Source organism: Saimiri boliviensis, chromosome 9 (assembly GCF_048565385.1).
Source record: "Saimiri boliviensis isolate mSaiBol1 chromosome 9, mSaiBol1.pri, whole genome shotgun sequence".
Classification (NCBI taxonomy): domain Eukaryota; kingdom Metazoa; phylum Chordata; class Mammalia; order Primates; family Cebidae; genus Saimiri; species Saimiri boliviensis.
The window spans coordinates 126,081,904-126,092,846 of NC_133457.1; the positions used below are offsets into that span (position 1 = coordinate 126,081,904).

At 54.2% G+C, this 10,943-nt stretch overlaps 2 protein-coding genes across 3 annotated transcripts in view; one reads left to right on the forward strand and one right to left on the reverse strand.

Annotated features, from left to right (window-relative positions):
* Nucleotides 1-2,375, reverse strand: part of DIDO1 (death inducer-obliterator 1) — a 58,146-nt gene extending 55,771 nt beyond the window's left edge. Inside the window, exon 1 of the mRNA XM_039479268.2 lies at nt 2,244-2,375. The gene's annotated coding sequence lies outside the window, so the exon portion shown is untranslated. The remainder of the gene's footprint in view (nt 1-2,243) is intronic.
* Nucleotides 2,376-2,530: 155 nt separating this feature from the next.
* GID8 (GID complex subunit 8 homolog) lies at nt 2,531-10,306 on the forward strand. Of its 2 annotated transcripts, none has more exons than XM_039479270.2 (5): nt 2,531-2,697; nt 5,288-5,417; nt 7,092-7,288; nt 7,909-8,106; nt 9,141-10,306. In XM_039479270.2, exons 2-5 carry the CDS (start codon nt 5,300-5,302, stop codon nt 9,312-9,314), a joined length of 687 nt encoding a protein of 228 aa, XP_039335204.1. In that variant the 5' UTR covers nt 2,531-2,697; nt 5,288-5,299; the 3' UTR covers nt 9,315-10,306. The 2 variants fall into 2 exon arrangements, with proteins under 2 accessions (XP_039335204.1, XP_074262860.1); XM_074406759.1 differs by lacking the exon at nt 2,531-2,697 and adding an exon at nt 2,821-2,970.
* Nucleotides 10,307-10,943: the final 637 nt, after the last annotated feature.

A 10,943-nucleotide genomic window follows, 5' to 3' on the forward strand; every position in this document is an offset into this window, starting at 1 on the left:
CACCTCCTTCCTCATGATCATTCTCAGTTGGCGCCACGACCTCACCAGCTGGGCTACTCACCAGCATCACTCTGGGCTGCCCTTTTCGCTCCCACAAACCGTCAGTCACCAGGGACTGCTCATTTCCCTTCTGACTGAAGGTACTGCTTCCAGTTAATGTCCTCATAATTCTTCATTCATCCACTCAACAAATATTTAGGGAACTCCTATTACAAACTAGACTTCAGCCATCATCAGCTCGCACGCAGCTCACCCTTTTGTGGTGATCATGACATCCTACCAGGCAGCAACGATACAGACCGTGTGCTAAGAGCTACGAAGGGCTAGTTTAGGATTCTGTGCAAGCATATGGGAAAGGCACTCAATCCAGCTTGTGTTTGGAAGATTTCCCCAAGAAAGCCGCATTTCTATTGAGCAGGTGAACAGCAGTTAGCCTAGCGAAGTGTTTTACACGCAGGACCCAGATTGTGAGAATACAGCAATAACAGAGCTTGGTGACACAAGAGAACCTCCCATAGGCTGGAATGGTGGGAGCAAAACTCGGTCTAAAAAAAAAAGAGGTAAGATCAGGAGTGCAGACTTAGAGCTGTGCTAACTTTATGTGGGCAATGGAGGCGTCCCCAAGGGAAGCTCAGAGGAAGACAGAGGGAGTGAGTGATGGCTTTTGGCGATCACCCTGTCTGCTATGTGAGAGGTGGAAACAGGACTTCCCGCACTCGCACGAGTTAGGAAGACGTCCTGGCAATCCGAAAATCAAAGACGATGGCTGCCACGTTACAGCAGAGGCTGGGAAATGGCACAAAGGAGCCAGTTTCTAGAGAGGGTGAATGAAGGAGTGGACACAAGCAGGACTAGGTAACGGTCGAATGCCGGGAGAAGGGCATTAACCTGTGACCCGCAGGCAGGACTGGGAAAGCCGTTCCGGACTGGAGCCTCCTGACGACGCCAGCACTCAACTTTCGGCCCGTGCATCCTCCCCGCCGCACACTTTTTCGCTGACGTTCAAGCTGTGCATGGTGGCTCACGCCTGTAAATCCAGCATTTCCAGAGGATCGCTTGAGCCCAGGAATTCGAGACCAGCCTGGGCAAGAAGCCAATACCCCCGCCTCTAAAAAACGTAAATAAAAATACACCGGACGCGGTGGCTCACGCCTGTAATCCCAACACTTTGGGAGGCCGAGGTGGGTCATCACTTGAGGTCAGGAGTTTTTGGGACCAGTCTGGCCAACATGGTGAAACCCTGCCTCGACTGAAAGTAAAAATTAAAGCCGGGCGTGGTGGCGTGCGCCTGCAGTCCCGGCCACTCGGGAGGGTGAGGCAGGAGAATCACCTGAACTCCAGAGGCGAAGTTGCAGGGAGCCGACAACGTGAAACTCTGTCTCTAAATAAAGATCAAGAACTGTTTCCGTAGGGTCAGGTAGCTGCAAATGGCGCCATGACCGGCACGTACCGCCTCTGCGTTATTAAGCACAATTCTGTCAAGACCTTAGACCTGTCGACTTCGCTCCTTCGGTTAACGGAAAATGTCCGAAGCCGGCCGTCTTTCCCGGCCTATTTGCCGAACCGGACCGACGGAGGCCAAGCGGCCCGACCCGCGCGGCTCCCTCGCCAGCCACCGCGCGAAACCCTCCCCGGCCCGCGCCTCCGAGGCGTTCCGCGGACGCCGCAGACGAAACCGGCGGCCGCCCCCCAGTGGCTCTAACTTTCTTCCTCCGGTTCCATCAAATACACCGAGTTACTTTCCAGCCGCGGAAACGGGGGACCCCGCCATGCCGGAGCGTGCGCTCCTCCCGAGCGGACCGCCACAAGCGAAAGATCGCCCGCACACCCGAGGGCGGCCTCACCGCGCCCCTGCCCGGCGGGCTGCGGCCACCGCGTCCCCCGGGCCCTGCCCGCGCCGCCGCGGGGACTCCGCCCCGCAAGCCGGCGGGGTCGCCTTTGTCCCGCGCGCCCGGCCGCGTCCGGCCCCTGCGGCGCGACCCCGGGGAGGGCAGGGCCCTCCGACTCCGCACCTGGCCTGGAGTAAAGCCGAGGAGTCGCTTCCGCGAGCGGCGAGCACGGCGCCCGCCCGGCCGGGCCTCGCGTCCGCGGCCTCTCCCTGGGCCTCGGGGACACCAGCCCCGGCAGGCCGCCGGCCCGGAGGGGACTCCCTCCCCGTCTCCGGGGCGACCGCGGACACCCGGCGCCCTTTCTCCGCCCCGCCCCGTCCGGCCTCACGCAAACGACAGGAGAAGAGCTGAGACCTTCGCCTCCGACTCAGCGCAGACGTCGCCATCCCCGCTTCAGGTTTCCGCACTCCAACGCCTCCGCAGCAGCCATCTTGCCCAGAGGCGGCCGACGCCTTTTGACTCTCGCGCCAACCCGTAGCGCGAGGTCGCCGCGAGGGGAGTTGTGCGCAAGGACGGAAGCTGAGAGCCCGCGCTTCCGGTAGGCCGTCGGTCCCGCCCCTTCGCGGGGGCGCTCCATTGGTCGTCGGCTCGCGCTCTCGCGCGCTCGTGCTGTCGCGAGAGCTGCTGAGGGGCGGCCGCCGGTGCGCCTGCCCTGCGCTCCCCGCCCCCGCCCCCGCCTCCGCCGCGGCCCCCGCCTCCGCCTCTTTCTGCTCGGGCGCCCCGGCCGCCGCCGCCCCTCCCCGGCCCAGGAGCGGTTGCGGAGCCGCCGCCGCCCAGACAGCGCAGCGCGGGACGCAGGATCCGCACGGTAAGATGGCGGCGGCGGGCCCGGGCGGCCGGGGTGCGCGCCGCCTCCGCTCTGGGGGCCTCGGAGGCGCCGGCGCGGGCGGGTGCGGGGCTGGGGCGCGCCGTGAGTCCGCGCGCGGGCGTCCAGGGGGCGGTCGGGGATCAGCCTCCAGGCGCGCGGCCCCGGGCGTTCAGGGGCGTCCCGGGCAGCCCGAGGGCGCTCGCTGTCTCCGGGGCGACGTCTGTAACGAGGTCTTTGAGCAAAATCTGCCGGTTGAAAGCAGAGGCCGAGCGGGTGAGGACGTGGAGCGTGGCGTGGGAAGCGGGCGTCTTCGGCACCCGGCGTCTCCCGCCGAACCCTTGGACGCGGAGTCGGAGGCTCCGAGGTCTTCCCGCAGACGGGACGGGCCAGTTCTCCTAAGTGGTTGCTTCTCGTGGGCGCACGTAACCGCCTGGGAGTGGGAGCGCTGCGAGCCCCGATCCCCGAACGGGCCGAGGGGGAAGGTGCCTTCCCTAGGGAGCTCGTAACGCGGCTCCTAGGGCCAGGGCCGGGGCCGGGCGCGGTGGCGGAGGTCGAAGTGGGCGGGTCGCTTGAGCCCGCGAGTTCGAGACCAGCCTGGGCAACGTCGAGACCCCGGTCTCCGCCAAAAACAAAAAAATTAGTCAGGCGTGGTGGTGCGCACCTGTAGTCCCAGCTACTCAGGAGGCTGAGGTGGGAGGATCGTGAGCCCGGGAGGTCGAGGTTGCAGTGAGCCAAGATCGCGCCACTTCCCTCCAGCCTGGGCAACAGAGCGATACCCTGACTTACAAAAAAAAAAAAAAAGGTTCTTAAGTTACCTTTGATTGTCATGGTTAAAAATTTGGTCTCAGTGAGTTTTGCAGTCGACTAAGTGCGGGCGGTGGGTGTTGGTGTGTGACGGCAGCTCCTGGGCACTCCACCTTACCTGCTGCTCCACAGCTACTTTTCTTCTGCTGGTGCCACTTTCTCTGCTTGACCTTCAAGGCTGGCATCCTCTAAGTAATGACGATTCTCATTCCCTAGCTACGCTCTCCGACTAGGTGGTCTTTGCTGAATTCTTGGCTTTAAGTATCCCCATCCACCGCCCTCTTTTCCTAATTAATGTTTCCAGCACCGAGCGCAGGATCTGGAATCCAGACACCTGCTTGATTTCTCCAGCTGCATGTCTAATAGTCACCTCAGACTTGCCCTGCTTCTCAAACCTGTTCTTCCCCCAGCCCTTACTCCTTATTTGTGGCCTCATCTTCCAAGGCCTCTCATGCCCGAAACCTGTGACCATCTTCAGCTCTTCCCTTTCTTTTGTCTCGTCATCTTCTGCCCAGCAGTAGCCGTTGACTCCATGACCAAAGCGTCCTGATCTCACCTGTCTCCGTCTCTTCTGCCCATGTCCTCTCTCACTTGAGTGTCTCCTTAACGGACTTGCTGGTCCGTTCTCACCACCCTGCATTCATCCCGTGTTCAGCCAGAAGACCAAAATCATCTTTTAGTTTTTTAATTTATTGACGAACTTTAGCAGTCCTTTGAATAAAGTAGCATCTGTAACACATATATCAGTGACAAAAGATGAAGACAGAGTGGACAGCGGTTGCCCACTGCCCATCTCAGGTACCCAGCCATTCTCCCAAAGCTGCAACAGCTGCCTCTTGGGCTTCAGGCATCTGCCCCTCCCACAGGTAACCCCTCCTGAGTGTCAGCTTTCATGCCCCTATTTTAAGAAACAAAGTAGTTCAGCCACATATTTGTTGCTAAAGCACGTATAGTGTATTTTGTCTTGTTGTTCCTCATAAAACTCACGCCACATTTGGCCTCTCCTGCAACTTGTTTTTTTCATTCAGCGTTGTTGTATGACAGTCACCTTTGTGACTTTGTGTGACACTGTCTTATCTGCTTTATGAAATTCTCTTGTGTGAGTACATGACCACAAAGCTTTCTCAGCAATGCTAAAGTCTAAACATCTCTGAAACCAAAATTTATGGTTTTGTTTGGCCCAAACCTCACCAGGTAAAGTTGAATAGCCCCTACCACTTCGTATGGATACTCACATATTTCACTAAAGAAGTAGCCTCTGATGATGGGAAGCTCCCCCAAACCCCAGAGAGGCTGTTCCGTGGTGAATTGCACCAAATATCACTGTACATTGAAAAATTCCAAATTCAAAACACATCTGCCCCGGGGTTTTAACAAGCAGTGTGGTTCTGTGCAGGTGGGTGGCTTCCACACTTCTGCCGATTTGAACAGTGCTGCTAGGAACAGGGTTGTCTGTGTTTGCTGCGTTCTGGTGGGTTTTTCTAGAATATGAATGTATTAAAAGTAGAATTGTTGATTGTAAGGAGCACACATGTTCAGCTTGACAGTGGATGCCAGATTATTTTCGTAGCACAGTCCATTCTCCTGACACCAGAGTAGAAGAGTTCAAGTGCACTTGTGTCTTTGCTAAGAATCGGCCTTCTGTCTGGTGGGTGTCCCGTGGCAGCCTTCTCTTTCAGTCCATGCTCGCAGTGTGGGATTCTCTAGCTCACGGCTCTCCAGCGCTGCCCTTTGCACTTAGAGGAGACTCTAAACCTCTCCCTCAGCTATGCTTTTTTTCTTGTAGAAATAAATCAGAATGAGTTATGCAGAAAAACCCGATGAAATCACGAAAGATGAGTGGATGGAAAAGCTCAATAACTTACATGTCCAGAGAGCAGACATGAACCGCCTCATCATGAACTACCTGGTCACAGGTAATGGCTCACAGGGAGGACGCTGCTGCCTGAATGCGGCTCTCCCTTTGTGGACAGACACTTAAGGAGTGCTGCAGTCCTGAGGGTTGGTGGCGTAGTTATTTGTGTTCAGACATTATAGAAACACAGTGCTAACTTGGAAAGTTTGTAACTCATCATGTAAAAGATAGCCTTTTCTGGAGATCAGGTTATTCCAGCTCTCTTGAGACCTAACACAAACCCATTTCTCAGCTTTGACAGTTTTACTGTTAGATAATCAAGGTGGTTGAGACTGCTGCGAAGTAAGTATCCTTAAAGCCTGAGCAGGTGGTCTCTCCTGGCCAGTCTGGTGAAGTATACTGGCCTGTTCCTCGAGGGTGTGCCCGACTCAGAGGATGAGAATAAGATGAGAATGGGGAAGGGGGAAATAACACTCAGGCTGTTCTCGATGTCGGCTGGAGGGAGGGCAGTGCTGTATGTGGCAAGAAAATCCAGATGTTTTTAAAAGACGTAACGTGGCTGGGTGTAGTGGCTCACGCCTGTAATCCCAGCACTTTGGGAGGCCGAGGCAGGCAGATTACAAAGTCAAGAGATCGAGACCATCCTGGCCAGTGTGGTGAAACCCTGTCTCTACTAAAAATACAAAAATTAGCCGGGCATGGTGGCATGTGCCTGTAGCCCCAGCTACTTGGGAGGCTAAGGCAGGAGAATCGCTTGAACCTGGGAGGCAGAGGTTGCAGTGAGCTGAGATTGTGCCACTGCACTCTAGCCCTGGTGACAGAGTGAGGCTCCATCTCAAAAAATAAATAAATAAATAAAAGGCATAACATGAAAAGTAAATCTCCCTCCTTTTAGTCCCCAGTTCCCACTCCAAGGTTAATCTCTGTTGAAATTTTTTGGGCCAAGTGTGGTGGCTCATGCCTGTAATCCTAGCACTTTGAGAGGCAGAGGTAGGAGGATTGCTTGAGCCCAGGAATTCAAGACCAGACCGGGCAACATAGTGAGACCTTGTCTCTAGAAAAAAAAAAATTTTAATTAGCTGAGTGTGGTGGCTTATGCTGTAGCCCCAGCTACTTGGGAGGCTGAGGTGGGAGGATTGGAGGTTGCAGTGAGCCAAGACTGTGCCACTGCACTCCCGCCTGGGTGACTAAGTGGGACCCCATCTCAAAAAAAAATATTTTTGGAAGGTGATGAGGAAATTTAGGCCTATAATTGTGTTGGGGCAGGAGAAGAAGCACACATGCTGGCTTTGAAGAACTGTAGACATTCTGAGAGGTGTGAGTCACCAGGCCACTCAGGTGGAGCTGGCTGTGGAGGGCTGCTGTGCTGTGGAGGTGGGGCCAGCGTGTCTTGCCTAACCTGGCACCAGATCCACAGCTGCTGGCGTCTGGACCTATTACCTGTCTTCTCAAAGGAGCCCGCACCAACGCACTGGGCCAGCAGCCATTCTGACCTCTTTGGCTAACTGCTTAGAGTTTTTGGATGGGATAACAAGGAATGAGGTATACTCTTCTTGTTTTCTCTGTGTATTTTGAGAGCATAACTTGTAAATTACAAAGATGTTAATACCGAGTCTCTGAGAAAGTGAGGTTCACATCAGAGGTGATTGAGGCAGTTGGAGTTTCTGGACATAAAAAGTCTTTGCCTTAATTCCTCGCTAACTTTCTTAGCAGTGAAGATGGTTTTTATTTTCAGAGGGCTTTAAAGAAGCAGCGGAGAAGTTTCGAATGGAATCTGGGATTGAACCTAGTGTGGATCTGGAAACACTTGATGAACGAATCAAGATCCGGGAAATGATACTGAAAGGTCAGATTCAGGAGGCCATTGCCTTGATCAACAGCCTCCACCCAGAGCTCTTGGACACAAACCGGTATCTTTATTTCCATTTGCAGGTATGTTTCAGGAGAGAGGAGTCTGGTGTGCAGATACTCGAGAAGTTAAAGTTATTTGCAGTGATTGAGAAATAACTAGGCTAATTTGCTTTAATAATAATATTATTTTTATTTATTTATTTTGAGATGGAGTCTTGCTCTGTCGCCCAGGCTGGAATGCAGTGGCATGATCTCAGCTCACTGCAGCCTCCGCCTCCTGGGTTCAAGCGATTCTCCTGCTTCAGCCTCCCGAGTAGCTAGGACTACAGGTGCGTGCCACCATGCCTGGCTAATTTTTTGTATTTTTAGTAGAAACGGGGTTTCACCTTGTTAGCCAGGATGGTCTTGATCTCCTGACCTCATGATCCGGCCACGTTGGCCTCCCAAATTGCTGGGATAACAGACGTGAGCCACTGCACCCAGCCACGATATTATTTTAATGTGTGGGGGGGGAGGGGTTTGAATTTGCTGTTTTATGTAGTTCAGAAGCTGTTTTTTGTTTTAAAAATGCAAATTTGATAACTGGAGGTGCAAGGAAAGTCCCCGCTCTGTGACGTGCCTTTGATGGGAACCCGGGGCGGCCCGCCCTGACCCCCTGGGTGGGTGTGTAGTGGGTCAGTCTTGTCTGTCTCTGCCTTTAGCAACAGCATTTGATCGAGCTGATCCGCCAGCGGGAAACGGAGGCCGCGCTGGAGTTTGCGCAGACTCAGCTAGCGGAGCAGGGCGAGGAGAGCCGGGAGTGCCTCACGGAAATGGAGCGCACCCTGGCTCTGCTGGCCTTTGACAGTCCCGAGGAGTCGCCCTTCGGAGACCTCCTTCACACCATGCAGAGGCAGAAGGTGGGGCCCGTGAGAGGGAAGCCTCCTTCCATTGCTGACGTGCTCCAAGGGGGATTCGCAAAGACGCCACCTGGGTGGGTTTGTGCTGTGGACTGAGAGACAGGTGGCTTCTGGGTCTGGACACTGCGTGGTTCCTCCCTGGCTTTTTTTTTTCTTTTCTTTTTTTTTGAGACAGAGTCTTGCTCTGTTGCTCAGGCTGAAGTGCAGTGATGAGAGCTCGGCTCACTGAAACCCCTGCCTCCTGTGTTCATGTGATTCTCCTGCCTCGGCCTTGAGTAGCTGGGACTACCAGAGTGTGCCACCAAGCCTGGCTAATTTTTGTATTTTTAGTAGAGACCAAGTTTTCCCCATATTGGCTAGGCTGGTCTCAAACTCCTGACCTCAGGTGATCTGCCTGCCTCAGCCTCCCAAAGTGCTGGGGTTATAGGTGTGAGCCGCCGTGCCCAGCCCCCCCTGGCTTTTAATCTTTTATCTTGTTAAGCTGGACTTCATGACCGTTGGAGAGTATTCTCACCCTTTGCTGATTTCTCATACTTATCCAAACCTTCCTCCTGCATATGTCCCAAGTATTTCTTCATTTAAAATCCTGTTTTCTTAAACTTTCTCTCCTCGCTGCTATTTTTGTGTCTGGCAAACCATGACAGCTCCTCACCTTTCCAGACCCAGACCCCTCTCCCCCCGGGTCCTCTCCCATTCTCCTTGCACTGTCTTGGAAGGACCGCCCGTCCTGGAGCCCACTGGAGATGTTTCCTTGAGGCATGTGAGCAGGCTGCTGGTGTGGCCCGCTGTGCTGGTCCTGACTCTCACAACTCCCTCAGCCCTTGGTTCAAGCCTTGCTCTTGGCACTTAACTGCCATCGAGGCTGGATGTGACATTTGCCGAGCAGACTGAGAGCTTCCCCAGGCGGGACTCTGTGTTTAATATCCCGAGAGTGCCTCACATTGAGGGCTTAGTGTTTGTTTAAACCACAAGTTTGTAATGAGTGCTGACGCTCTGCGCGTGTGGTGGTTTTATCGGATGTCTCTGTGTTCTAGGTGTGGAGTGAAGTGAACCAAGCTGTCCTCGACTATGAAAATCGCGAGTCAACACCCAAACTGGCAAAATTACTGAAACTGCTACTTTGGGCTCAGAATGAGCTGGACCAGAAGAAAGTAAAATACCCCAAAATGACAGACCTCAGCAAGGGTGTGATCGAGGAGCCCAAGTAGCACCTGCGCTCGTGGTGGACCCAACAGCAGCCCTGCGTCGCGGGCTCGCCTGGGATCAGCCTGCAGCTGCGGCTTTCTCACTGCGGTAGAGAACTCTTTTTCTCCCTTGTACTTTTTTTTGACCTGGCATCTTTTTTTATAGGGAAAAATGGCCTTCGCAGGCAGTGGAAACTTGCAGGGAAAGATGCCGTCCCTTTGGCAGTCTGATGCAGACGTTGCAGCCTGGCACTCGCTGAAGAATCTGGTGGTCTGCGGTCGGCTCTTCCGGCGTTCCCGGGGCCTCTGGCTGCTGAAGGATTTGGTCTGCCCCGGAGGGCTGTGCTGTCAGGCCGCATCCCACTCCCAATACAGGAAAAGCAGGAATCATGATTCTGCTTTCTGTTAGCTTAGGCAGACATTACATCTTACTTCCCCTGAGTCTTGTCAGGCCTTCACCTACAAGTTTTTCCTTACCCCTGTGGTTTTTTGTGTTTTTTTTTTTCCATGGGAAAGAATATATAAATTTGTAAATCCTAATTCAAAGATGGCTTGTGTGTGAGGGCATTCAGTTTGGTTTTCCCTTTGGTCTGGGTTGTGTGGCTTTTGGGAGATGTGTGTGAGGGGCTGTGTGTTTTTTAATTTTTTTAATACATATGTTGGTGCTGTGCGTGGTGAGGGACTTGCTCATAGTGGATCCCCGAACCATCTCCTCTGGGCAGTTTTGTTGAAAATAAAGGTTTCTCTTTGATTTCAAGAATGACCAAAATGGCTTCTAAAAAGTGTTAATCATCTCAGACGACAGTTGTCTTTGGGACACTCTTCCCCCTGTGATGGCGGCAGTGGCTTTTTTTGGTACCTGCAGCTGGAAAGGCCTCTTGGCCCTGTGCTGAGTAAGCGGCCTTCCTTAGAGCGAGGCAGCCCTTGGCCACAGGGCCTCAGCTGCTGGTGTGCGGCTGTTGGCACAAGGAAGCGTGTTCAGCCTCAGTGATCTGCCCCTCAGCATCTCGGCAGCGTCTCATCTTCCGCTGTTGGCGGCTCTGTGGGTGTCCTGTACTCTCAGATCCGTCCCCTGCTCTGTGGCGGGCAGAAGGGCAGCGGTACAGAGCTGTGTGCCTTGTCTGCCAGTCGGGATAGTTGATGGCACTTGCCTGTGTAGCTCTTTGTGTGGACGTGTCTGGACTCATCGCAGTGGGCCGCCGGGCACTGTCGACCCCACTGGGTGGTGCCAAGCGTTGGTTTTGTGGATGTTAATGGAACTGCTGACCCCTCTGAAGGCGTCCTTTGGAGGCAGTGGAGATTGCAGGTACATCTGATGGGCGAAATTCTGCCAGCACTTGAATCTGGGATCTCGCCTGATTCTCAAGTAGCAAGGCGTCTTGACAAGCACGGCCTCTGGGTTCGGTGGCCAGCTTGGCAGTGCCGGAGCCAGTCAGGTGACCTGCCTCCGAGGGACCATCCTCACTGCGCTCCTGGGTCCCTTGAGTGTTGATAGCGAGGCGTCCACAGCACTGTTCTCGCGTCTGAATGATGCTGCTTTCTCCGTGGGAGCCTGGTGAGGTCGTGTCCTCAGGTCCTCTGCTGCTTTTGCCAGTGGGTAGGAGCTTTTAGCAGTGTTGACTTTGACCTAGATGGCTTATGTAGTCAGTAAGA

Excerpts from the sequence above, each read along its gene's own strand:
- GID8 (XM_039479270.2), top strand. The coding sequence starts at position 5,300 with ATGAGTTATGCAGAAAAACCCGATGAAATCACGAAAGATGAGTGGATG. Across the intron at positions 5,418-7,091 it reads CATGAACTACCTGGTCACAG|AGGGCTTTAAAGAAGCAGCG; the intron begins GTAATGGCTCAC and ends TTTTATTTTCAG. Across the intron at positions 8,107-9,140 it reads ACACCATGCAGAGGCAGAAG|GTGTGGAGTGAAGTGAACCA; the intron begins GTGGGGCCCGTG and ends TCTGTGTTCTAG.